Here is a 26,256-nt window from a genome sequence, read left to right as displayed (position 1 = left end):
GTTTTGTTTTTGTTTTTTTAAATTAAATTAGGTGGGAAGACAGCATAGTGTTGCCTCACAGAGCTGATCTTGGTTTTTTTATATTCCAAACTGGAATGAAACCCAGCTGTGAAAGTCAAAGATTCTCCATCAAAGATGGTCCTTTGGAATGGAGTTTTCCTGTGATTTAGTGAGAACCTTAGCAGTCATCATTTTAAGTCCTTTAGATTAACCACTGTAGGCTTGCCAGGAAGCTGCAGATAAGCAGGCATGGCAGTAGTAGAAAAGGCCACTTCAGAAACAGTATGTTTTCTTCTCACATCAGTCCTTTCTGGCTTTTTTGGAGTACCTGTAGATAAGTACCACTGTTCCTGAGCAACATTCCTGAGGTTGTGTGTCCCAGAAACATGTTTCTCCCATGAATCTTAGGTTTAGAGAGAGGTGATAATATTCCTGCATTATCTGCATCCATGGACATTAGGTTGCTTAATGTTCAGTGTCTGTCTCTGTACCTCTTCCTCCTTTTCCTCCTGGCATCTGTTGCAGCAGGTGGTGCTCTTTCACATAGTGGGTGACAAACAGGACATTTCAGGAGGAAAATTTTAAGGGATTTTCTGTACCCAAGCTCTGCTGGTTTGGCCTTCTCTCCTGTAGTGTTCAGATAGCTACAGTGTAAGGAGATCAGATATGTACTATAATAGGCAGGATGGACAAGGCATTGTAATACAAGTTTATAATGTATTAATGTAAGTTACCATGCTGACAATGTCAGCCTGTAAAATTTGCACCTGGAAGGTTTTGGGGTTTTTTTAAGGTCTGAATTTGCCCAGGCTAATAATAATGTTAATATCTGTCATGTAAATGGTTTTACTGCTTCAGTTTTCTGTCGTTTACTTGATGCAGTGGAGGTTTGTCTGAGAATTGCTCTTACAGTTAAAGGAAGGAAAAGGGGCCATGTAGTTCTTACTTTCTTAATTTCAAAGTAGATTTCTGTCCAGCTGCAGTTCCAGATACAGCATCTTAGAAAGAATGTTGTTGGTATGAATATCAGAAAAATATGATTAAAATAGCGATCATACAGGGCAATCTATTTAGATTGGCGTAATGCAGATTTTAAAATGTAACATTTCTTTCATAGCCATGGCATTTTTAATATTAAAGTGCTTACTGGTTTTGTTTGTTTGTTTTGTTTTCTTTACACCAACTAAACCTTACAGAAATGCTTTCTGCATTGTTTTCTAGAAATGGGAATCCCTTCGTCGGTAGATCTTGTGAGCAGTGACCCAAGCCTCATGGTAGCATCATTTAACAGTGGACACACTAGCATTTTTAACATGGAAACACGGCAACAAATTCTTACTTTGGAGTCAAGCGTGGATACTAGTATGTATCAGAAAAAAACCAAAAACCCTCCAAAAATTTGCTTGTTTAAGGCTGATACTGTTGATAGTCTTTTTGGTGTTTCCAAACAGTTTGGCAGTGTCATGATAAATTATAGCAGGAATTACATTACAAGCTGTGTTTCAAGATGTAACAGTAAATTATTACTACTACAGCAGACCTTATGGGTATTTCAGTAACAGGAGAATGCACATACTTTTGAAAGCAGGTAAAAGAAATGAGTCCACACTGTCTGAGTACCTCTTCAAGGTACACAATAGTGCAAGGGAAAGCACAAGGTTTCTTTAATACAGCCCAGTGATCTTTTCAGCTTCAGTTTCCATTCTTGTTTTCAGTTCAAAATTGCAAGATAGAGGTAATATCAGGAAAATCTGAAGCTGAATGTACTAAAAATTTGGGAGTCTGTGTATAGATCCTTTTTTATTTTTCCTCAGAAGTATCCCTTTTCTAAGTTTTATATACGTTCGGCTCATTTGCAATTGGCTTTAGTTGGTTGAAGTTCTCTGTGTAGGAGAAAAACAAAGCTCTGGTGGAAGGGTATTCACAAAGTCCCATATAATGCCGTGGATCATCTAAGTGACCAGTATCAGAAGTTTTAGAGGAAACTATAAGGAGCCTGCTATCAGTAAATTATTTTATCCTGGCACAGGGAAAAAGAGACCAGAATGAGCTGAAGCATGAGGTTTCATATTCATGCCAAAATGGTAACCTGACAACAATCTAAAAATTCAGTTTTTCTTCAAATTTGATAGTTTTCTTGTTAAAAGTTTTGTGTCACTGAATTCTACTATTTAATTATATATTTAAAAGGGAGTAAGCCTTTTTATTGGCTTTGCCTCTCTGTTTTAAAATAATTAAATGTCATTTTGTAAGAGGGAAGGTAAGGAGACATCTTTCGTCTTTATATTATTTCTTACTGTGCAGGATTTCTCACATCTTTGTCTGAAAAAAACAGTCCTAAATCAGTTATTTCTATTCAGTGCAAAGTACATTTAAAAAAAAAATAAAAATCTATGTTTTTTTTCACTACCTCCTCCTTATTGTAATTCAGTAATATTCTTTTAAGAAAATGAGACCACGGTATGGCAACTAGCAGTCCCTGTTCAGTATCTTTAGTTATGTAACAGTACTGTAAAGCTTACACATATTAAAAAAAAAATAATTCTACAAAAACTAGGCAAGAGGAAGAATGAGTCACCCAGAATGACCTACCAGCACCACTTAGGGACTCCACTGTTCAGTATAAGCCTCACTCTGCTTGGCATTCTAAAACTGAGGATGGCTAGCACATGCAGTCTCATGTAATTTTAGGAACGTTTATTAATTTCTGTGTATTTTTTCCTTAATTTACACTTCCATAATTTTAGTGTCCTGTGGATGCTGACATTAATTGATGGTTCATATGTGACTTGAAGTCTTTACCACCTTAGTAGCAAGTAATCCTATAGTAGTATTCTATTTTATTTATTGTAGTAAGAATTCTGATTAGATAATGTGAGTGTTCTTTGGCAGCCGTTTAACTAAATACATTCAACTCCCACATGAAAGAATAACACTTAATTACAAATTATTATTATAAATTATTATTATCATTAAAATATATACAAAGTTATTATTATAAAATAAAATATTTTGATGTTCTGTGGAGTGGCTATTTGTGGTTTTGTGGCAATCTACGCCTTTTAAGACCACTCTTGCCCTAGTCAGTGCATCACAGCAATGCCTAGATTTTTAATGAAAATAATAGACTTTTTTCTCTATGTGTGAATATATGATATTTCAAGATTCTTGAAGGCTAGGAAAATGGCTCTCATGAATAGTCTAGCAACCTTTTCTTTCGTAAGAATTTTATTCCATATATATCAAGTCATAGTATGTGGGTTTTGCTTTGTGAGGGTGAGGGCATGGGATCTTGTTTGCTAGGAAACATACACTGTCTGCAGTGTTAACTTTCCACACTGTCAGTACATTGTGAAAAGTTTGGCTTGTCAAGAGGAGGTGGGAAAGTGCAAAGAAGGTATTTTCACTCAGGTTTTGGCTTTACATTCTTGCCTGATGTGTGCCTCTAAAACTGTTCAACATTATTTGTGTTCACACTCACATATGGTTTATATATGCCTCTTTGTGTGTGTAATTTGGGAAGTTTTTTAGAGTAAACCACATTACAGAAGGTGCTAGCTGAGAGTTTTCGTTATATAAAGGTAAGAACTATTTTGCAAATAAGATTGATTACATATTTATTTCTTAGTAGCAGTTTTTCAAAGAACTTAGCAATTTGCGTGTATTGATATATGTGGGTTTTTTCTTAGCAGTCAGTTCCTCCTGTCAGATAAACAAGGTCATCAGCCATCCAACTCTTCCAATTAGTATCACTGCTCATGAAGACAGACACATCAAATTCTACGACAACAATACAGGTATGCATGTTTTCAGCAGGTCTTAGTCATAGCAGCTGTATAACATAAACAGAATTTCATTATGATTAATATTATTCACAGAAATGCTGAGGGATGTCAAGAATTTGATACCCTCCCAAACAGGAATCTCTCATCACCAGTAGAGCCCAAAGATTGCCAGCCCTCTTAAACTTTATTGGCACAACGATTAGGAGCCTGCATTGTTCTCTGTCCATTTTATTAAAATGCCTTATGTATAGGGGTTATCAATATTGAACATAAAAGGAAGCTTTTTCAAAGTCTTTATGAGCTTATGTTCATGTTTCTTGTGTTGTGTTGTCTGTGTTATTTTGATCTGAGGGCAGGAAGCTCTGGCACTCCTCTAGGGCTTCCAAGACCTCTGCCTCTGATGGCTTGGAGGTAGAAGTTCCCTTGTAGGCATTGTTCTCAATTTGATCCCCTGTATTTCTCCAAATCTTTCAATTCTGCAGAAACAGCTGGACAGCTTATAATACTTTTTCTGCTTTGTAGTGAGAGTCACACTGAAATGCATTATTATGAATCTTTTAGGGTTTAAAGGAGTTTTTGACAGGAACGGTAGTGTTAATCTGGTGTTCTGACTGGGAGTCTTGATCATCTTCAGTTTGTGACTTCTGCTTCCAGGTCACGCTGTCTTAAAAGTTAAATTTAGATCTTTCAGTGTTTTTGTTGATTTTAAGTTTGCCGCTCCCCAGATGTATGTTAAATAAGAAGAGGTGAAAGGACCCAATGGAAGCTGAAGAAAAAGCTGAAAATAGCTGATTTGTTTAATGTTGTAGTTCAGTAATAAATAGTAGAGGAAATGGCTGTTCGGGGTTTTTTCTGGTTTATTATCTTCTGCAACAAAACACCGCACATTTGACTCAAGGTTTGCTTATTTTTAACATGAAATCATTACTGTAATTATAAAAACCTGTCATAGAACATTAGTTCTCTCTGAGTTGACTAAAATTATCCCATATTCTTATGTAGTTCATACTCATTGCTTATTAGTATACTCATCTCCTGCCTTCCTTCCCAGTCAATATCTTACTCCTGAACTTGCTTAGTTCTCTTAAGGGGCAGATATTTAAAATGCACAGTGATTGCAGCTTCGTGGTGGTTTTGCAGACATTAAAAAAAAGGTTTAACAAAGTTGGCGATATTGGTACTGTGGCTCTCCTGATACTGTAAACATTAAAAGAATGACTTCTTACATAGTTTTAATGATTCAATCATGGGACAAGATCTTGGATTTATGAGCTGTAGTAGTATTTAAGCAGTGAATACAGGTAACAGAATAAGTTACAGAAAATAACCTAAATAATAAATCTTTTCTTTCAAAGGAAAACTGATCCACTCCATGGTAGCTCACTTAGATGCAGTTACAAGTTTAGCTGTTGATCCTAATGGCTTGTATTTGATGTCTGGCAGTAAGTATATTCAGATTTCATTTTCTTTTTCTCATAATGATGGCAGAGATAAGAATTATAAAGAAAACTGTTTCCCCTTTCTTTAGGTCATGACTGTTCCATTCGCTTGTGGAATCTTGAAAGCAAGACCTGCATCCAAGAATTTACTGCTCATCGCAAAAAGTTTGATGAGTCCATTCATGATGTGGCATTCCACCCCTCCAAATGTTATATTGCCAGTGCAGGAGCAGATGCCCTGGCTAAGGTGTTTGTATGACAGAGTGCTTCCCTTTCAACTCTAGCTTTGTATATATTTAACCAGCTGCACAAAAGAGGAGGGCATGAGTGGTCTTATCCTGCCCTACAATTCAGAGAATGTTTGTAAGTGTTTAGTTTTGCAGGGTGCTGTTTTCTAAATTGACGTTTGTTCTGGTTTCTGTGAGCTCAGCTGGTGCTGAGAGCTTGGAATCTCTCAGTTTCAAATAGTTAAAAAACAAAAGAAATGCTTTTATTTCAGAGGGTGTGAATTTTCGTCCAGGCAGGCCTTGGGTGAAACTAGGTCTATGTATTCTCTATTAATAAAATGGAGTACTGGAAAGAAGGGGTCTAATTGCATCAGGGAGTAGGAAAAGAGGGAAACTTCCTAGAATGCTTCTCATTGAGGAATCTTAATGTACTTAAATCACCTGGAAGAAGTGTCACTTCACATGCCTACTACTGTGTCATGCGAGAGGCACTTTGTCATCCTTTTGGTATTAATAAAGTAGATCTTGTTCAGAGAGCAGTAGCAGATAGTTAATCTTAGCCACCTGGCTGCTAGCCTAAGATACATGCAATTAAAGGAAAGCAAATTACTAAAGTTAAAATGCAGTAAAGTTTTTGTTACATCTTCTGTCTTATACAGTAAATATTTAGTTTGCAAAAAACCCCACCATTTTTAAGAGACTTTATTAGTGTGTGGCTAGAAGCTGAGCCTTTAGTCTAGTCCCAATTAACAACAGACTGAAGCAGTCTGTATGTACTGTAGTAGCAGATTTAACTTATTCAGATTTATAATGCTGTTTATTCTTGAAGATCTGGCACAAGAAATTATCACAAAGCTTTCCAAAGAAGCTGTCCGACAATTTAACTATCAAATGTTCATCTCCTCTTTCTGTTCCTGCTAAAAAAGGATATTATTCTGGGCATTAAGGATAACAGTGAAATACTTCTTTTGAAGATTAAACCAATACCTGATGCTTTGTATGAGTCTTGCTAGTGCAATAGGTTGGAACTATGCAAAGTTCCATCAGTCTGAGAGATTCTGCTATTTCTAGAGGTATTTCCCAGCTTCATCATTTGCGGGACCTTAACTTGTCTGCTTCACTGGGTATATTATGCCATTGATTAGGCTACCTGAAGAATGAGTGTTTCTTTTAATTACTCAACAGATGTGCTTTATGTGTTAAGAGCTGCTCTGATTTGAATGGCAAAGAGCTTTTAATCCGATCATTTAGTCTTTTTTTTCCCTTCTTAAAGGAAGGTGAGTGGATTCTTTTCTATTACGTGTCATCATCAGAGTTACTACTGCTCATAAGCCTGAAGTTGGTGTTTTCCTCTAATGTGAATGGAAGGCAGGATTTCTGCTGGAGATGATTTCTGGTGCTGATGTGAGTAGGAAAGAACCCAATGCAACTTGTCCATATACCAGCCTGAGGTTAAGACTGGAAACGATAAATTAATCTTTACCTTTAAACTGACACTTTTTAAAAAGGAATTGTTGGAAGATACCAACGTAGGGTTTGACTGTGTTGGTTTGAGAGTGGCATTTGGGGATGGGACCACATTTGAAGCTGATCTCAGAGTTTAAAACAACTTATGTTATTTAGAATAAAAGATTGACCTATGCTGTTTGAGCCTACGACGCATAATAGTTACTGCTAAAGTATCCTGGAATACCTTTTATTGCTCAGAATATTCAGATACGTCACTTCATGATATTGATACACAATATATTTCCATAGATAAGATTAGAACTTTCACCATGAAACAGATGACTGCAATAGTAATTCAGATTATTTAGTTTTTATAAAGTGTTTTGGTTATGATAGAAAGGGGGAAACTTGGCTGCAAAACTGAGCATTCAACTTTGTGAGAGTTCTGTGTACTTGATTCATATTCTTTCAGTGTCATTATTTTATTTCTTTTTGAAGAGGAAATTACAAAGATTTATTTGAAAAGTTCTAAAAGTTATGTATATTATATATGTGTATATATACTGTAAACATGTATTAAATGTGTCTAGTAAGGGAAGACTCCATGGGTGCATTTTAATGTTTTAGTATTAAGAGTTCTCTTGAGTTTGTGTATACAAAGGATAATGGTGTGAGTATGAAATGAATGTTGTGCTTTTGCTTACACAGTACAATATGTAGTTACAGTTGTTTAAATTGCTGTACATAAAACTAATAGGCCAGCATGCTTGGTTTTAAAGACTGTCGTTCTGATTACAATTGGAATGTAAGAAGTGGCTGTTCAAATGTGAATTGAAAGATGTTTTCTTCTCACTATTGAGCTCATGCTCAAACTGAAAAGTGATTCTTATTTTTTTTTTTAAGCTGGCAATAGCTAGAGGATGAGGTGCCTTTAAAAAACAAAACAAAACTAATGTAGCCTTACAAAGAGGTTGTGGAGTATATATATTTTTGTGCTGGTCTTCATAATTGATGTCAATGTCTTTTTACTGTACTTGCTCACATAAGTGTAGGACTGCAGGGTATTGTGCATGAGCCTGTCAGATCTTCTGATCATCATTTTAGGAATTAGGGATGAAAAAATTATTTAGGTTATCTAGTCCATCTGCTTGCTAAAGCAGGGTTGTAGACTTGTGCATTTTAATATTGTCTTGGCCAGTGAGGTTTTATGTATGTTTTAAACAATGAGGCTTCCTTTCAAACATAATGTCTCACTGACAGGAGGATTTACATTATGTTTGCTATTTCCTTTTTGTAACTTCACGCCAGTATTCCAAGCCATGTTTTGTGCCATTATACATATTGCTCATTGTCTTTGTAATTTGGAACCTGCATGCATGCAGTGATTCTAGCTGTAGCCTCCCTTTTCACTTTCTTCAAACTATTTTTCTCTCCGCTCTTTTTACACATTTTTTTTGTGTTTTGTTTTCAGCTTTTTAGCTCAGTTCTCCATAACACCCATAACACCATTCCACATACATGATTTGTTGGACGTAGCTGAAGGTTATCTGTTAAAAGTGTGGCTTTTGTTTGGTTGGGGGTTTTTTCCCTCTGTGACGTGATGCTTTTGTGTAGGAAGACCAAACTTCTGGTCTTCTGGCTGCCATCTCACAAACCTATATTGTATTCCTTTGTTTTTGCCAACTATTTTAAAAAACTTTGAGCTTTGTTTCTTCTTCACTTTCAATATATTGTGAAGAATATGATTCTTTTGCAGCTAGATACTGAATTCCTGTTTCATAATTATCCTGGTTTTAAAAGCTTCAAAGTTTTGATCTCTGAGGGCACTAAATTATTTTTATTTTTTCCCCTTTTATGTGCAGTTTTTCCTGGTTCAATGTAATTGGTAACTTTCATGAATATGATATGTACATCTGTTGAAGATGTAAGCAAAACTGGACCTAAAGCTTATTATTGCAAAAAAAGCATGTTTGCGCAACATCAGTATATGGCATTTTACCATTACTGTTTTTCCCGTATCTAATTTACATGGTACACTTTTAAATGGTTAACTCATATAATTTTTTTGTATATGTTAGCGTGTGCTGCTGATTTTGGTTTTACTAACTAATTTAATGGGAGAATTTTCAGACCTTCTGTATGTTGAAAATCGGTCTGCTAGGTTTAAATAGTCTCATTTTATTTACTGTGCTGTTTGCTTTCATATATTTGATTCAGTTACCAAAATGCTTGCACAAAATTATTTGAAGTAGCCTGGAAGAAGCTCTAGATGTAATTATATTGTGGAAAACATTCTCTTCACTCTTACAACATTCTCATGTCTGCATTTATTTTTGTGCCTCAATGAGAAAACTTTTGTCATACCATGTAAAAGATTTTATTACTTGTAAGAGATCACCCATTGAATATTTTGGGATCTCATTCACCTTCATTTTGATCAAATATGTTCTTTAGCAAGAAATGTCTAGAACTACATGCCACATACTGTAGGTTATGGGGTTTTTTTCGGCGGTATATTTTCAAGTAACATTATGTTAAAGCAGTCCCGTATGTAATGCGTTTTGAGTAAGTGTGTGATGTTCACTGTACAGCTTTGTGATTAGGTCATATAGCACCATTTTGCAGTTGTGCATTTAAAGAAACCAGAAACTTGTCCTTTTGAATAAATCTGTAAGAGATAAAGGACATAGTTACACGACCTTTTTCACTACACCTGTTTGATCACAGATGTGTGCCCTTTCGCCCCTTCCTTCTTTGCATTTTAATGCTGTAATTTTGGGGAGCAGCATAATTCCATAAACTGATGTGTCGTTTGAGCAATGTTTGATTGGCAGAAGCATTAGTCGATCCCAAAGGAAACAAAAATTTTAAGATGGGCAGAACTATTAGATATGCAAGTTTGGGATTTTTTTTTTTTTTTAATGCCTTTCAAAATGTGCGTTTGGACACGTTTGCAGGCTGTGGTTTGGCAGTGTCTTTGCAGACTGTCCTAGGGAGCCTACTTAACACCTGTGTGAAATACCTAGTAAACCTGGTAAAGCCTAGCAATGTGGGTTGAGTTGAGGAAGAAAAACGAGCCATTGTGGTTATCCCTGTGAGGGACCGTAGCAGTGTTCTTCTTGGAGTCCTCTTTGCTGAAAGCATCAGGCTTGCAGTCTAAGGAGTAATTCCTACAGCATGGGAGGATCTGCAAATGAGATTATTTGTAGGCAGTGGTCATTTGGATTGTGTGCTGAACAGTGAGGGAAGCAGGGAGACCATTTGCTGAACTCTGTAGGAGATAGATGGTAGGTTAAATGGCCAGAACCGATGTGCCCTCCATGTGACTGTTGTTATCACAGGAGAATTTGGCTGGGGAGCAGTGCAGAGTTTAGCCTGATGGTATTGCAAAGGACAACATTAAAAGGTTAGAGTAGCAAGTGTGGTGAGGCTTTCCCATAATGATTCTTCAGATTTATTCATTGATCCATTCGGTGCAGGTTATATGAAGGATAAAATCTAGAATCCATTCGGATTCCAAATTGTGCACTTGTGTCAAAGTAAAGAACAAAGTGGAGATTGTTCAGATTTTGAAATTGTGTCACTTTAGATGAGGACATGGCAAAAGATTTGTAATAGCATATTACTTAAACTCTAGGAACTCTTCTAGTAACGTAGTCTTCATGTTGGGGACCTAGTTATATGACCGTAAGTTCCTCGGACACTGTAGTGGTACTACTCTTTTGCTTCTAGATAAACAGTTATTTAAAAACAAAATTGCAGGACTAAGGCTTTGTTTCATGATGTTCATTAATATTGAACCAAAGTCAAAAATTTGGGAAGCAGAGTAGAATTTCAGGCTTGTTTCTCGTTTTTATTATCTTTTTTTTTCCCCTTCAGTCATAATCTGCATATTTAATATGTATTACATACAGTGTCATCTGTATGATTCACTTCACATTAAATAGCCCATTCTATAAAAAATGATCCTTCAGTACTTTCTCACACAAATGGGATGTGAATGGGATCAGAGGTTCCAGGTAATTTGTGACTCACTTAGCACATGTGTCTTTCAGTTTTCTAATGGATGAGCTGATAAGTCATGAAAGTCATTGTGAAAACATGTTGCTGCTTGTAATACAGCATCTAAAAACATTCTGAAATTTATGGCTGTGTAGTAGAAATTGTTTTGGACTACACTGTTAAAGAATGAAGAAATCGGAATATGATAGTAAAACACATATGGTAAATCAGTTTGTATGAGATGTTGCAGTCTTTGACATGGTAATTTGAGTTTTCTTGGGCATCTGCTGTTTGTGAGCATCATAGAGATGCTTGGCATAGCTGTTAGTATTGAGTGACAGAGGCAAAGCAAAGATTTCCCTGAAAAACCTACTCAGATGTTTCAGGAAGCTCCCTTTTTCCATAAGGATATGAAGGTGATGAGAATATTTTATCTAAACCTTACAATGTATTCAGTTGAAGGGGGTTACAATAGGCGAACAGTCTTGATTCTTGTGTCATCAGTGTCTTGAAGCTTAGGGACGGCACCGTTACTGAAATGAATGGCCTGTAAACTGTTAGTCAAAACCTCCACAATGTTTCTACTGAGCAGCAGAGAAACTGCTGGAAACCACAGTGTCCATATGTCCAGCTATTGAGGGGGTGTTTTACAAGAAATAACCCATATTGTAAAAGATAATATTAATATACGGTAGAACAAATCAACAAACACCTGGGGAATGGGGGGAACTAGGATGACCTTTGTGTAAATACTCCTTGCTCAGACAAGTGCTCTGGTTCAGCTGATGGGACTAATCCCAAGAGGGAGGGTGGCTTTACATCAGACCTTCCTAATGATGACTCTGCCTGCACCTAATGTTGTTCAGGTTATCTATTCTTTTGATGCTTGTTTATTAACTTTCCACTTAAATCCTCCTTTAGGCTATATTTTCTGAAAATCTTAAAATCTCGTCTGCAGTGAAGTCTCACTGCAGGGTTGATTTCATAAAGGACTATGGATTTTCTCTTAGACTATTTTTTGAAGTGTGATGGTGTTTCAGCTTCAGTCCTACCCCTCCCACCACCAAAAAGCAGATTTGTACCTCCTTATTCCCAGTTCCTTTAATTCTACTGAGTTCTGTCTTACCCCACCTGCTAACTTAATTTTGCTGTTCTGTAGTCTGTTGTGAGACCTTAAGAAGTGCTGTATCATTTAGGATGTTTTAGAGAATCTAAATTCCCCTGTAGAAGGTGTAAGCCCAGTTGAACAGCACAATTTGTGGTTCTCAGCTGGTTCATTGTCAAATTTGTTGCTAGATGACAAAATCCAAACTATGGCTGAGCTAAAAAGACACTGCATAATAACAAATGCTTTTTAGCCCAGCTTTCTTCCTGATCAAGTCTGGGTTATACTGTGCGTTAGTTTCGCCCTGCTCATGCTGCCAAGCCATGCTGTGATCCTGGGAGATCACACCCACGTTTAAACCATGCCTGCACCTGTGTTTTTAAGCTGCTGAAAACCTTCTGTTGACATGGTCCTCGAGCCCAGTCTACTTGCATTCCCTCAGTTTGAACTGCAGGCTCCCAAAATTACTTCCTTGCTATTTCAAGAAACTCTTGGTCCTCGCACCGTAGGATTGGACAGGGAAGTTGAGAAAAAATTAATGGAGCTGGATTTGTACTGTTCTGAAAGGGAAGGGATAACTTGTTGCCAAACCAAATATTTTCATTATTTTTGGATTACTTATTAAAAGCAGCCAAAAACATTGTATAAGGGATAAATTATGGACTTCAAGCTAATATTTTTCCATTAAGAATTTATTTTTTTATTCTTCTTGTCATCAAGATATAGTGCTTTTTGAATGTAGCTTGTTTTCAGATGTATGGCTCCTAGAATTGTTTCCTTGCAGTCAGACATTTACAAACATGCATAGGTTTTGAAAACTGTCTCATATGTGTTAGCACTTTTTCTGGAAATGAAAACTGAGCATGTTAGCTAATAATTTCTTGTACCTTTATAGCTCAAGCAGACTGAAAAGCGGCCTTGTGCTATGTATTCCTTGAATCATGCATCTGAAAAAACTTGTAGAAGAAAATCCGTGATGAGAAGGCTATTGTTGCTGTAAGATTTTCTGTTGACATTGTCAACATTTCATTTCGTATTGTATTTCATATAAATATCTTCAATTGGCTTCTTTTAAAAGAAACTGTCAGGTTAAAAAAACTTTTTTTTTTTGCCTTTTGGACCATATGTTGGAAGGCTTTTTTTGTTGCTTATATTAATATACTTTTTTCCTCTTCTGTACAAGAATAACTATTGAACTCAGAGTTACCTGTCAGTTTTCTTTTGGAGAAGATGCCACAGGTGATAACCACTTAAATGTCAATAATTACAGTTGCTTCTCTTCTGTTCTGGGTCACTTCCATGACACATAGTTGATAGGAAAAGGCTACTGTGACTGATACATAAACAACTAAAGGGAATTAAGACTCCCCTTCAGAATTATTCTGAGGTTGTGATTTTGCACGCAGTTTTGAATAACTACTCTGAAACAACAGTGCTGGGCTTCAAGTGTCTTGCAAAGTGGTGGATCCAAATGAGAAATACCTTCTTGTTGAGTAATAGTCTGCTTGTCAGTTTCTGTGTATGGCTCAGTACAAGGCTGTGTCACAATTTCAGTACCACCTAGTTACCTTGTTTAAATGCTACTGTTGTACAAAAGTGAATTTTTTTTTAAGTGAGATGCTCTGTTTTCTAACTTGTGAAGGAAATAGTTTTACTTGGGAGTAAGCATCCATAAATTGAATGTATTTCATGATTTCAGAAAGGCTTCTTAATCACGGGACGTGAGAAAAGTGAAAAAAGTGATTCGTTCTCCAAAGATTTGATAAGCAAGCATTTATTATAAAAAGTATAAATTTTTTCTTTAAATGAAAATGTTTCTTCAAACACTTTAATATTAAACTTCTTACTAAAATTTGGTAGTTTAAAATCCTGGATAAATATCTAAAATATAAAAGATAGAAAATTCTGAGAGAGATTATTTTGAAATACGCCAGTATATATTTTTGAGTGTCAAAATTGCAGCCCTGAATTTTCTCTTTTTACTGCAATTCATATTTAGTGAAACTTCTTGGATAGGTTATATTTAAAGCTACATTCACTTTCCTGAGTAAGTCAAGTAAATATTTTGTCATTACAATTATATAGATCTGCTTATGTTAGTGTGCTGTTTAAAATGAGACCACATCGAGGTAACCATGCCGGTATTTGTGTTGGTATGACAGTAGTGGAGTGGGGTAGCTGCATACTGTACCCGCATCCTGTGCTGAGCAAAATCACGTGGACTTCCAGAAGTAAGCAATGGTTTTTAAGAGCAGCTTTATTTAATGTTACAGCAGCAACTAAGTGTCATTTGTACCATATAATTATGTAAATGGGGTGCTAATAAATACTATTTTTCAACATTTTGTATTGTGTTCCTAATTCCATGCTTTATCCCAAGACGTGTGTGGTCTCAGAGTGTGTACTGGGGGGGAGGAGCGCGCTCTGACTAGGACAAGTAGATGTGCATTTGGAAGGGCATGAAGTAACTGCATGAGAACTTCCTTTTGAACACTGCGACGTGCTACCTTTCACAGTAGCGTCTCAGTTTTTCTGTTCCCCATAGGTCTTGGTTTTGAACTGCTCTGCTGCCCTGGCACTGCTGGCACCCTATATCTTTCTGTGCGCTTATGAAGACACTGGGGACTGCGTGCCTGGGCTGAACAGATCCGCAGAGCGGGTACGGTGCCGCTGTCTCGGCGGCGCATTGATCGCAGCGAGACATGGTGCGCTTCCTGGGGAGAACATTCATTTAATGTAAAAATAAGCACGTGGTTCTGCCCTTGGGGAGATGATGAGGGAGGCAAACCGCACACCACAGATGGTAGTCGCGTTGCTACAGGAAGATGCTCAGAACAGCACTGTTGAGGGGGTGGTATGGGAACCTACACAGCACTGAGCAGAACAACTTGTTAGCGAGTCCATCCTGTTTTTCCTAAGCTTGTAGGTGGGATAGGCAAAGTTCTCATCTCTTCTTCATGGTAGGTAAAATAACCTTTCTGATTTAGTCCTACTGGTCTTCCCTCCTCACAGGAAAGGAGGAATTGCTTTGTGAAATGACAATACAATTGCATTCGCCCCAGTCTTCTGCTGACTCTCTGGAGGCAGAACATTCCTGAGGCAGGGAGAAAGATGATTTCATGAATGATGTAGGAGTGACCCTTCCACATGGGAGACCTTCCTAGCATCCTTACGGGTTTGCCTATGAACAAGACACGTCTCCATAATGGTTTGAGTGTGAGAAAAGTGACTATATTCTCTTCAGCCGTATGGTGAAACTTTCAACTACCGTTTCTCTTTGTGGTTAAAAAGTCATTTCTATGAGTGAGTGTTGGAGTCCTTGAGCTGCATTATCAGAGCTTGTATTAGAAATCAGAGAAGGGGTATCAGAAACTGGTATTAAGAAAAAACTAGCGTCTCTTGCCTTTCAGTATGACTGACAGCTGAATGTGAGTGATGTAGCTGATGCAGTGCTAAAACCTGTATTGCCCTCCAGTTTAAGTTTTTAACAAGGGGGAAAACAACCCCAAAACAAAACCCAAACTATTTTGAGGAATTTGCGGTGCTCAGCTATATAGAGGTACACCTGCAAATGTGATTTAGCAAATGTAGATGACCTGCTACTCAGACTTCTCAAACTGAAATGGGAATGGGAAAAGGTGGTGGTTTTTTGTTTCCGTAATGTTGCTCGTGGGCAGAGAAAAATAACTAGAAGAATGATAGGGAGTGACTTTTTTTCAACCATGAAGTATTTTAAGGTATGTATACCACAGATGACTAACTTTTAGTGTTTGGTGTCTATGTGATATTTCTGCTATTTACTGCTTGCTTTGACTTGCCAAGTAGATAATTTGTGTAGATAATAATACCAAGTGGATACTTTTCTGTGGAGTTTACAGGTAGGGTGTTAAATCCACTAAGAACATTTAGATTGGGTTGGTCCCATCTGCTTGCTTAACCCCAGACCTTTTCCTGGTTACTGGTACGGTTCCCCTCATGTGCTGGTGAGCCATGGGGGGAGGACCATGAGGAGGAGGGGGAAGCTCGCCTGCCCCCCTGTCAGAAAAGCAAAATTCAGCAACCGCCATGGGGAAACCCTCCTCTTGCTGAACCTGCAAAGCAGCAGCGGTGAGGAGCAGGAGGGTGCACAGAGCAGGTGATCCCTCCTGTGCGGGGGGGCACAGTGACAGCAGGGGTGCTGAGTGTCCCACCTCTGGACCAGCAAGGTAAGGTACTGCTGGGAACAGGACTTTTGAGTTACCTCTCTCTGAAGAGGTGGTTGAACTTCGAATTGAATTTGGTTGTTCACCTGGAATGTGAGTAGCTAATGCTGGAGCTGGGGGCCAGAGGTGCTGTCATTGAGCTCTCCCACGGCTTCCGGAGCATGGACGTCTGTCGTGATTGCCGAGCAATGGTAAGCCCCAGCCCAACTCGAGTGCAAAGATGCTTGTTTCCTAGGGAGAGGGTGATCCGACACCCCACGTTAGGCTGTGTATCCAGAGACTAGTTCAGGCAGTCCCAGCTGTGGCTGCCTGCCTGCCTGCCTCAAGGTTCAACCCGTTGGTGCCCTTCTCTTTTGGATGCCTCACCCAGACGGCAGGTTCCGCTGCACTGGACAGACATCTGAAACTAACGTGGCCCAGCATCAAATGTCTGGACATCCAGACCCTCTTTTGAATCAGAAAGTGTGTAGAGATGATGTTAATTCTTTTCAGCTTCCAAGTCTGGTTCCAAGGAGGACGTGATCTTGCAGGCTTGGGGAGCTACATACGATTTTGATGCCTTTCAGCCATTAGACTCTGCTTCGATGACTGCTACCTCTGATAGGTATTTTGGTGGTCCTGCCTCTGCTAGCTCACTCTTAGACTTTATTTCAGCTGAGCATCCAAAAGGATGACATTAAAAAACCTGGGGCTTTACCAACCTTGCTAAGTCTTCCATAATCTAGCGAGAACCTCAGCAGCATTTCAGAAACGGAAATGGCCATAAACGGCATATTTAGTGTGCATTTTATAACCACATATGAGATGATATGTACTGCATATGCCTTTGGGACAATTTTATTGCAAAAGATACAGCAATTTGTATTGATAAGCTCAAAATAGCTTGTATATGTTACAGAAGGAGTTCTGGTTCTTCCAACAAATACACCCCCTCAAACATTTATGAAGATTTATACGTAAGTTATCTTGTTTTTTAATAAAACAGTATTTAGAGACTTAATTAGATAGCAAGTATTTTGATTGCTATGAAAGGTAAAGGTTAAGAGAGGTGTGTTCTGTGCTTGCTTTTGTTAATGGAAGGGTGTATTTTTACAAGTTTTGAGGCTTATGCTTAAGTTTACAGTGTTTAGGAATAGCACATCTAAGTTTAGATGAGTCAGATTAAACACTAAACCACTTTCAGTCTTTGAGATCGAGCAATTTCAAGGTCATCCCAAGAAGTTAATAAAAATGCACATTGGGAACCGAACACTAGAGTTCTGTAAACTTAAGAGAAACCATTTAAACAACAACAAACCCTGAAGCGCCCTTTGTAAATGCTTGACACAGAAGATAGCTGTGCAACTTCCCTGTGAAAGAGCATTTAAAAGCTCGCTGTCATTGCTTGAGGTTTAAGCTTTTGGAAGAAATTACAATGCTTATCCTAAAGAACACATGTGGCTCTAACTGTTCCTAATGTTTCGGCCGTCTGTGCTGTGTTTTTGGCAGAGCACAAGTGAAACATTGGGGAGTCTGCAGAGTACCAGCCTGCCGTGCCGCAAGAGTGCGCCCAGTATGGAAAACAATATGCGGTGGTAAGCTGTTGCATTAAAAATTAAACCACAATATTAAGAGTAGCTAAATGTTAAGACTTAGGCCTCTTGCTCAGCTAGCCCCAAATTAAAAACCAAGCAAACAGTTTTCAGACAATAAATCTGGTGTCTGAACTGAAGTCCCCAGTAAATTCAGTTTGTGTGTCTTGAGTTTTGTCCAGCCCATGTAATATCCCTCTGCTTTCAGCGGAAGGGTAGTGAAGGGAGGTGGGTCAGGAGATGGGGGGGGGTATCAGGCGTTGCTCTGCTTCTACCTAACTCTCTATTCTCAGTCTTTATCTTTTTTTCAAGCCAAGAGGCTGTTGCTGTGGAAGTGCAGCACCACAGATTAATGTTAAGACCCCTGCATACAAATATATTTCATGTCTTTGTTTTGCTTTTTTGGATGCTGGCAGTGCCCTGTGCCTTCTGTGTACTGGTAGCATTGTATTGATGGTGTTCAGTTAAATCTGGAACTGAATGTTTGTTCTAAAGAGGAAGGTCTGAATTTTTCCTGTGTGAAACTGCTGTTTTGTCCAGGATTGGTTTTGATAACCTCTTGAGAGGACCCCAGCCTGGCTTCTGTTACTGCACCAGGGAGATCATGCAGAATCTGCTGTTCTCATTAGTTTGCATTACATTTACTTAATTGGTAGTTTTTCAGCTGCTGCAGTCATATTTCCAAACATAACAATTTAAAAGATGGTGCTACTTTTGTTGACAGAAGGGAGTCTCCCTTATGGCGATTTACTTCAATTAACATTTTTGTGTGAATAATAAACATGCTGGGTCACGGTTATTAAAACTATAAATGCTATTAAAAGTCTGGTTTGTGAATAAGATGTGAAATTTGAGTTTTAATTTCTTCCCTATTTCCTATCAGTTCCACAAACCTGATGCAGTGTGGCTTTGATTGCCATAAAGTGTAGGAACACACATGCTTTTATTGGCTGTGAAACTCCATCCCTTTCCTTTGATAACTTTGCTTACTTTGCTTAATTAACATGTTTTCTTATGTTATACTGGATGGAAACATAACCAGCAACTGCTGCTTCCTAATTAAAGTGCGATTCTTTTGGCCCTCTTAATGTGTCTGTCCTCCCCTACTGACTAGTGGTATGGCTAGTGCTTCACTTAAGAGACAACCATGTGTTTTGAATAAGCCAGGGCTGTAATAGGCTCATCTTGAAATTAATCCATAAAACAGACGTCTCTCCCAAATTTGGGAGACGGTGTCTGTAAATGCTGAAAATGCTGCTTTTCCTAGTGTATAATACAGAACTTCAGATAATTCCCTCTTAAATCCTGTTAATAGCTCTCGAATAGCTTTCCTCACACTCGAGACTGCCGTAAGCTGTTCTGAGCTGTGGTTTAACGCTAGGGCGATGGGTTTCAAATGCTTTTCCAATTGCAAGCAATCTAAACCCACAGTTTTTTCTCAAAGAGTCTCCTCTGCCCTGGAAGCTCTCCTGTGGCCCTGCAGGCCTTGAGCTGCGTTAGAGCGGAGCAAGGGAGCTAAGGAGGTGAGACACTTCTCAAAATCAAATATTAATGCAGTGCTGTAGGAGAGTACATTCCGGTTCCTGTGTGTTGGCTGCTTTGTGGATTTAGGGCTTTATTGGGGTTGACAAACAGTTGTAGGGTCCCACAGCTTTCCAGTCTCTGGGTTTGGATAAAACTCAATGCTTGAGTTTACACTAGTTGAAGTTTAACTTACTGGCAAGACAGCTGTATGGAGAGTGCCCTTTTTTAAGAAGGTACTCAAATTTGACTTGTATTGTGCTCCCCACCCCCTCAAAAAAAAAAAAGTTTTTTAAAAAAGTGGTATTTCAGCTTTAACCTGGGTGTCTGTCATCTGGTGGGCAGTGCCGCATGGAGGTGCTGCTGCCACAGGAGCTGAGCAGCATGGCTGCCCCCTGAAAGGGACCTGGCCGCTTCAGGAAGCAGGTGGTACATTTTAAAGGAGCTTGTGTGTGCCCAGAGTTTGGAATCAGACAAGCTGGGGCTCTATATCAGAAGCAGCTTTTCAAACAGGTCCAGTTATTTCCTCCATGTTTACTGCCTCTTTCACTATCCATCCAAATCAGAGTTTCTGAAGCCTGCAAAGAAAAAAAACAAAACAAAACAACACCAATCAACAGTCTACGCAGAGCGTTATCATGCATAGGGACAGAGCTGGAATCAACCTTGCTGACTGGAAAGTGCCAGAGAAAAACACCTCCAGTATTTCTTGAACTGAGAGCTGGCATTACTCCTGTGGCACATGGTGTGCCTTCAGCGTGGTGCCCAAGGCTCTCGCTTTGCTCAAGTCCATCAGTTCCGTGGCTGGGAATTAAATTCTATGCAAATGTTTTGGATGAGCTGGTTGACAAAACGGTAGAGGTTGTCAAATTCATCCACAAAGAAGGAATGCTCCTTATCGGGGTCTGTGGCAATGGCTTCCAGTTCGTCTTGGGCTGCCCAAGCAATTCCAATGGAGTAAGCTATAACTCCTGGAAAGAAACCCAGAGTTTAGAAACAGCGTTATTTGTCATTGAATTGGTTTTATTTAAGACCAATACTGCAAATGTAGTTGCTAGGCCACAAAGATGTGGGCAGTGAGTTGCAGTGTTCTCTTTCTGTATAAAAATGATATTTTCAAATTGGAGGAAATGTCTAGTTTGTGCAAGTACCTTTTGCCAACAGCAAAAAAGCTTAAACAATAGTAAAGCTTCTGCTCTGGATCTGAACAATAGGCTCCTGAGCATGTTCTTGTTTCAATGGAATAATCTTACAAGTGTGTTGGAAGATGTATGTCTATCCTGACTGGAAAGCCAGAGGAGGCTTCATATGTTACTGACAGTTGAAATCCCCTGAGATCTCCCAGACATAGTAGCATTTTGCTAGATTTCTGTGATTTTTTTTTATTTATTTATTTTTTATTATCTCCCCCCACCCCCTCCCCGAGTTCCTCATTCAGATATCAAACAGATGCTGGTCTTACTAGAGCTCAACAAGACCCCAGAGTGAGGTGCTACTCTTCCTTCATAAAGTTTCATCCGGTGCATTCAGATCATAGCAAACTGCATTTCTCTGACCTGGATGAATGCTGAGGCATGTAGGGAGAGCAGGCAGTGATAGAAGAGCTTACCATTTTGGTGAGCTGCCATGGCTGGCACTCTGACATCGTCATAAGACCTGCCATCTGTAATGAGAATCATGATCTTTCTTTTGTTGGGTTTGGATTTGCTGAACAGCTGCTCTGAGGCGTAGCTGATGGCTGCTCCCGTGCTGGTCCCACCACTCCAGTAACTGATCCTTTTGATAGCGCTCAGCACGTCCTGCTTTGTGCTGTACTTGTCAAAGCTGAACTCGAGCCTTTGCTCGTAGGTGTACTGAACGGCTCCGATGCGGGTGTCGGTGTCCGAAATCTCAAACTCCTTACTGATGTTGGCTACAAACTGGAGAACTGTGCGGAAGTTGCTGGTGCCAACGCTGCTGGAGCCGTCAATTACGAAACCAATGTCAGCTGAATTGAGGCACGTCTTGCTGCAAACCAGCCGATCGGTGTCGCAGACCCGCTTCACTAGGGGCTGCACCACCTTGTGTAGGCTGAACCAACTGGGCACATTGATGGAATAGAAACCGTTTGTCCTGCACACTGCCTGCAAGGCAACACAGGGATGAGTGCAATGAACATTCAGTCTGTGTGTTTCAGTATGTAGCTAAATTGTAAGTATAGACTCCTGGAAAGAGCAATGCTGGAGTCCGAACCGGCCTCTTCTCCATGACCATCTGCTTCCCTGGGAAATGATGTCAACGTAACATCACAAATACTTGTGTAATGAGACAGTTTTTCCTGCCTTTTTTTTTTTTTTTTTTTTTAAAGCTGTAGGATGGAGCTGATATTGTAGTAGTGAAAGAAATGTAATAAGCAAGGTTGCTACCTGTCAAGCTTTTTTAGATGAGTTATATTGTTTGCAGAAAAAGCATCCAAATCACCGAGCTGCTGCTAGTGTGGCTCCAGTGGACATTATGGGAGCCTGTGTGTTTGCCAGGTGGCAACTTCAGCTCCGATTGTTTAGGGCAACAAGGAATCCTTTGCCTGCTATCTTGAACTGAAAACTGGGGCTGAAGTTGGGTTATCCTTGGCTCATACCCTTCTAAGAAGAAAAAAACCCGGGCAATTTTGGTGAAAATGCAAAAATTTTATAAAGCTTCCCCATTGTGCTGGCTCTGCCAAATAGTGAAAAAAAAAAAGAACCCAACAACCCACACTGATTTTTAAAACTGAATACTTGTAGGGAGTAGATCTGCCAGAGGCTTCTACAGCGTGAGTGGAAGTCAGGTGGGTGTGGGTAGGGAGTAGAGGTGGTACAGAAGAGGGAGTGAGAGAAGTCAAGCAAAGGGGTGGGGGAGTGATGGGGACAGGCTGGATCAATTGCCCTTGGCTGTAGCACCTTGTGAATGCTAATGCCTTTGGCCTCTAGGTAAGAATATTTTGTTAAGCTAGGCTTTATGGATCAGCTCTGTGTGTGTGTATCTGAGTGTTTTGAAAGACTGAGGCACTGGTTTTTGGTGCTTGGTCTTGACTTGCATAAAGCCTAACAGCTCCAAGGGAGTTACAGTCTAGGCTCCTCACGGTGCCCTGATCTTGTTTGCTCTTGATGTTATTTTAGTGTTGTGATGCAGCAGTATCAAGTCACTGCTCCCTCTTTACCTTTGTTTTCTGGGCCCACTCTCGTTTCTGTCCCTAGCAGGTTTGCAGAGATTCACTGTAGCTTTGTCCTTTTAAAAATACTACATGTAAATGAGACTGCAATCCAATTAAATGCTGACCAGAGACAGTGCAGCTCTGGAGCAGTTCTGAAACTCATGGGAGATTATTTCATGGCAGAGTGATACAGCCCTGATGAGAATCTGTTTTCTGAAAATACCAGATAATTCGACCCAGCTTCCTGAGCCCAGCCTGTTCTAGCACTTGTTAGATACCTCCTGTGATAACCGGGTGCCAGGTTGCCCTGAAGCACTGTTGAGCAGGCAGCTACTGTGTTAGTGCCAAATGCAAAACGTTCAAGGCTTGCGTTCTCTTTTTTTGCTGCATAGGGCAGGGATTTACTCTTTTTCCAAGAGCTACCGTGAAGTCCATAGCAGCAGAAACAAACAACAGAAAAATAACCCGCATCAGATCAACAGTGGAAACAAAATGTTTTGAGTTACCCAGTATAGCTGAACAACTGGGCTGTGCCTGTGTTGGGAGTGTCCCAACATTTGCATGTATGGGACCTGTTCATAAATGCAACAGTGACATTAGGCTGACAGGGCTCCTCAGCCTTTGCCAGGTGGGAGATGCACAGAGGGAGGCTTGTGGAAAGCTCAGGCTGCAACTGTGCTTTGTCATGCTACTGTATATTTGGAAAACCTTGTCTCGATAGGACTGCAGATTTGTGCCAACGTTTAGTCATTAAAAAGCCATTTGCTCTGTGATGCGCCTCAAACCAGGACAGACTTCATTCCCTTTCTGACTTCAGCATTGCTGTCTGGCTCTTTGCCCAGGAGACCTCAAGATGGTATAAGCAGGACAGCAGAACAAGAAATAACCGTAAGTGGTAAGAAGGAAAGGGAAATGCCCCAAATGAAACAGCTTGGAGAATGTAGTCAGAGCCAAGCTTCTTGGCCATAGCCCAGCCCAGTAAGTACCTTGTCCACAAAGTTTGGTTCGATAACGTTCTGCTTCTCACTTTCAGCAGCTGCTTCAATAGTGACAAAAAAAATGTTGATCCCTGATTCTCTAGCCAGCCTGGAGGCCTCTTCCACTCGGTCAGTTGGCCACCCGTCCACCATCACTACAACCACGTTGGGAGCTCCACCTCGGTTTCCATTAGCATCCAAAAAGAAGTTTTTGTTAACAAATGAAAGTGCCTTCCCTGGAATAAAAGAAGAGATGAGGATGAGTTACAGGTCTGGAAGCACTCTGCCTGATAATACCTCATGAAAAGGTAGGGGGAAAAAAAAAAAAAAAAGAGTTGGAGGCCTGTTGAGAGCTGGAGAAAGTGGTTTCTGTGTCTGTGCGAGCAGGAGGGGAGGTTCCTGCTGTCGGTGCCAGTGCCTTCTGAGCCCTCCTGTGCAGAGCCCCATCTGCCCCCTCCTTGTGCCCCAGAGGGGCTGGGGGTGGCAGGCTGGGTTAGCAAGGATCCCCGATGGCTCAGGGGCACCTGCCCACGAGGAGAAAGGTAAATCCTGTCTGCTTGTGGCAGAGTGGCAATGCCTCAGACCAACGCAGGCAGGTCATGGTGGGAGTGGTACCCCCTCGCCAGCTGTACTCTAACGCTGACCACTGCTCGGTCACAGCCTCCGCACCCGGTGAGGAGTATGTACCACCCAGGGTCTGGAGCCTCCCCGAGCTGAGGACATGCAAGCAGCCCCATCACCTACCCACGTTGGAAAGTCCACCTTTCTGTGAGATTTTCTCGATGGCATTTCTTAGGTCTTTGGAGTTGGCATAAGTGTTTAGGTTAAATTCTGTGGAAGGGTCATCACTAGAAGAAGAAATGAGAGCAACTGTCAGTTTTTGCTTCATATGCAACAATACAAAAGCTGTAGGACCCATCTGTGCTATCTGGCTCCTGAGTGAAAGCTGGAGTGAGACCTTAACCGTGTGTCAGCCGCAGAGCTACAGCTGCCAGAGTGTGCAGTCGTGGCCTGCGGCAAGGGGAGCAGCTGCACAAGAAGCTCTTACCCGTACTGAATGATGCCCATCAGAGGACCAGCGCTGCCAATGCTAAGGGCTTGAGCCATGTTACTGAGGAACTGCTTCTGGAGCTGAAAGCGGCGTTTACCGATGCTCCAGCTCCCATCCATCAAGAAGGACAAATCAACCTTGCAATCTGAGAAGAGACACACAAACAGAAAAAAAGTTTAGCCCTTTCTGATAGCTGTGCTTCCTGTGAGGAGCAAAGGCCTAAAAAGTGCGCCCAGTGACTTGTCCTGCTGCACAAACTCTACCAAAAAGCCTTTCACAAGGACAAGTCACAGCTGTCAGCTCAAGTCTGTCCTACTTATTAGTAAACATGGTCCTTGGCATGATTTTCTCCCCTACAACATCCAAGCCTGACTGGGTGACAAAAGGGCAAGGAGCTGTCCCCAGGGGTCAATCTGGGAACGTGGTGTTTGGGGGCTATGGAGGAGAGGTCAGCCGTGCAGGAGCAAGCCGGCTCCTGTCCTGTGCCCTCAGAGCTGCAGCCTGGGCTTGGGCTCAGCCCGCTTTATTCACAGCCCAGAGGTGGTGAGAGTTTGTATAGCCAGATGTGACCCTTGGATTTTGTGGTTTGGCCACCTGCAGAGCACAGACTGCAGGGCTTTCCTTGGTAACACTTTTGTGGGCTTAACAGCAGTGTGCTGTTGTGTTATGCCTCTCTGAGCTGAAAGCAGTATTCTAGAAAAGCTATGCCTACACCTAAACAAACTCTTCCCTCTAATTGCACAGCTGAACCTCATCTTTGCACTTTGCGAATGCAGTCTTCATCACTGTCAGCTTGCTTTTATGTCTCTGCAAGTTAGTGGTAAAACATTCATCGGTTGGACTGCGACCAGGAGCGGGATCAAAATTTGGCTTAACTAGAGCGCTAATTAACATTTTCCCCCTCTGGCGTCCGGGTCATCCCCATCTCTTCATTTCCCTCCGATGATGCCTCCTACCAATCAGACTGTCCAAAATAGTGTGTTTTAATGATTAGGTAGCCCAAAGGCTACAAAGCACCAATTGTTCTTACTGGCTTATGCAACTGCCTCCCATCTCATTACTTTCAATTTTTTCTCCCGTAGCTGTCTGTTTTTCTAATTCTAATAATGCTGAATTATAGAAGCGTGACTGAGAACCGTGTTCATTCACAGCAGATCGTGAGGCTAGGCCGGGAACCCACAACAAATAATACCTCAATTAGCGGCCAAGTTTTCCCGAATTTCCTGTCCTTCAAAAGGAGCTTCACCATGTAGTCTATGTGTGGAAAGTGGGGAGTTTGTTAGCCAGTAGGATCTGGGCATGCAAAGATTTACATACACTTATATACAGACTTAATTTCTGGGGAGGACTGAGACAGCAGGAGTATTTTGGTGCCGGGACATTAGTAGGACTCTGCAAGAGCACAGGCTAAAGTTGCTCTGTAGGTAGCTAAGCTCTTTCTGATTTGCGGGGAGGCAAGATCTGGGTTATAGCTTTTATGGTCCTAGAGGTATCAGCAGGATGAGAGTTTTGATTCTGGTGTGCCTTATCTAAATTCAACTGCTGGAAACACAGCTGTGCTTGCTTGCATCTCTGCTACACTGAGCCTTGCTTTCCTGCAGGCAGCTTGGTCTGTAGCACAGATCCTTCCCCTTCTCTACTTTCCCATATTTCTGTATAAATTTTAGGTGTATTTTACATCTTTGATAGGTAAAAAAATACTTTTAAGTATTGGGAGGACCGTATGGGAATATATAGACATTTGGTTCAGTAGTC

At 40.4% G+C, this 26,256-nt stretch overlaps 2 protein-coding genes across 6 annotated transcripts in view; one reads left to right on the top strand and one right to left on the bottom strand.

Annotated features, from left to right (window-relative positions):
- The window catches only part of STRN (striatin), a 73,446-nt gene extending 59,097 nt beyond the window's left edge, over window positions 1-14,349 (top strand). For 2 of the 4 annotated variants that reach the window (XM_055725484.1, XM_055725486.1), the window contains 4 exons: window positions 1,222-1,362; window positions 3,693-3,797; window positions 5,141-5,227; window positions 5,314-14,349. In XM_055725484.1, the coding sequence (XP_055581459.1) occupies window positions 1,222-1,362; window positions 3,693-3,797; window positions 5,141-5,227; window positions 5,314-5,483 (503 nt within the window). In that variant the 3' untranslated portion in view covers window positions 5,484-14,349. Of the gene's footprint in view, window positions 1-1,221; window positions 1,363-3,689; window positions 3,798-5,140; window positions 5,228-5,313 lie in introns of all 4 variants that reach the window. The other 2 variants (XM_055725483.1, XM_055725485.1) reach the window with 1 other exon arrangement.
- Window positions 14,350-15,490: 1,141 nt separating this feature from the next.
- The window catches only part of VIT (vitrin), a 53,154-nt gene continuing 42,388 nt past the window's right edge, over window positions 15,491-26,256 (bottom strand). For both annotated transcript variants that reach the window (XM_027805296.2, XM_055725488.1), the window contains 5 exons: window positions 24,499-24,646; window positions 24,195-24,298; window positions 23,460-23,686; window positions 20,911-21,424; window positions 15,491-20,272 (listed from right to left, as the gene is read on the bottom strand). In XM_027805296.2, coding sequence (XP_027661097.1) covers window positions 20,094-20,272; window positions 20,911-21,424; window positions 23,460-23,686; window positions 24,195-24,298; window positions 24,499-24,646 — 1,172 coding nt within the window. In that variant the 3' untranslated portion in view covers window positions 15,491-20,093. The remainder of the gene's footprint in view (window positions 20,273-20,910; window positions 21,425-23,459; window positions 23,687-24,194; window positions 24,299-24,498; window positions 24,647-26,256) is intronic.

Source organism: Falco cherrug, chromosome 13, assembly GCF_023634085.1.
Source record: "Falco cherrug isolate bFalChe1 chromosome 13, bFalChe1.pri, whole genome shotgun sequence".
NCBI lineage: Eukaryota > Metazoa > Chordata > Aves > Falconiformes > Falconidae > Falco > Falco cherrug.
The sequence above is the reverse complement of the archived record's forward strand: the minus strand, read 5'-3'. Positions and strand labels throughout refer to the sequence as shown.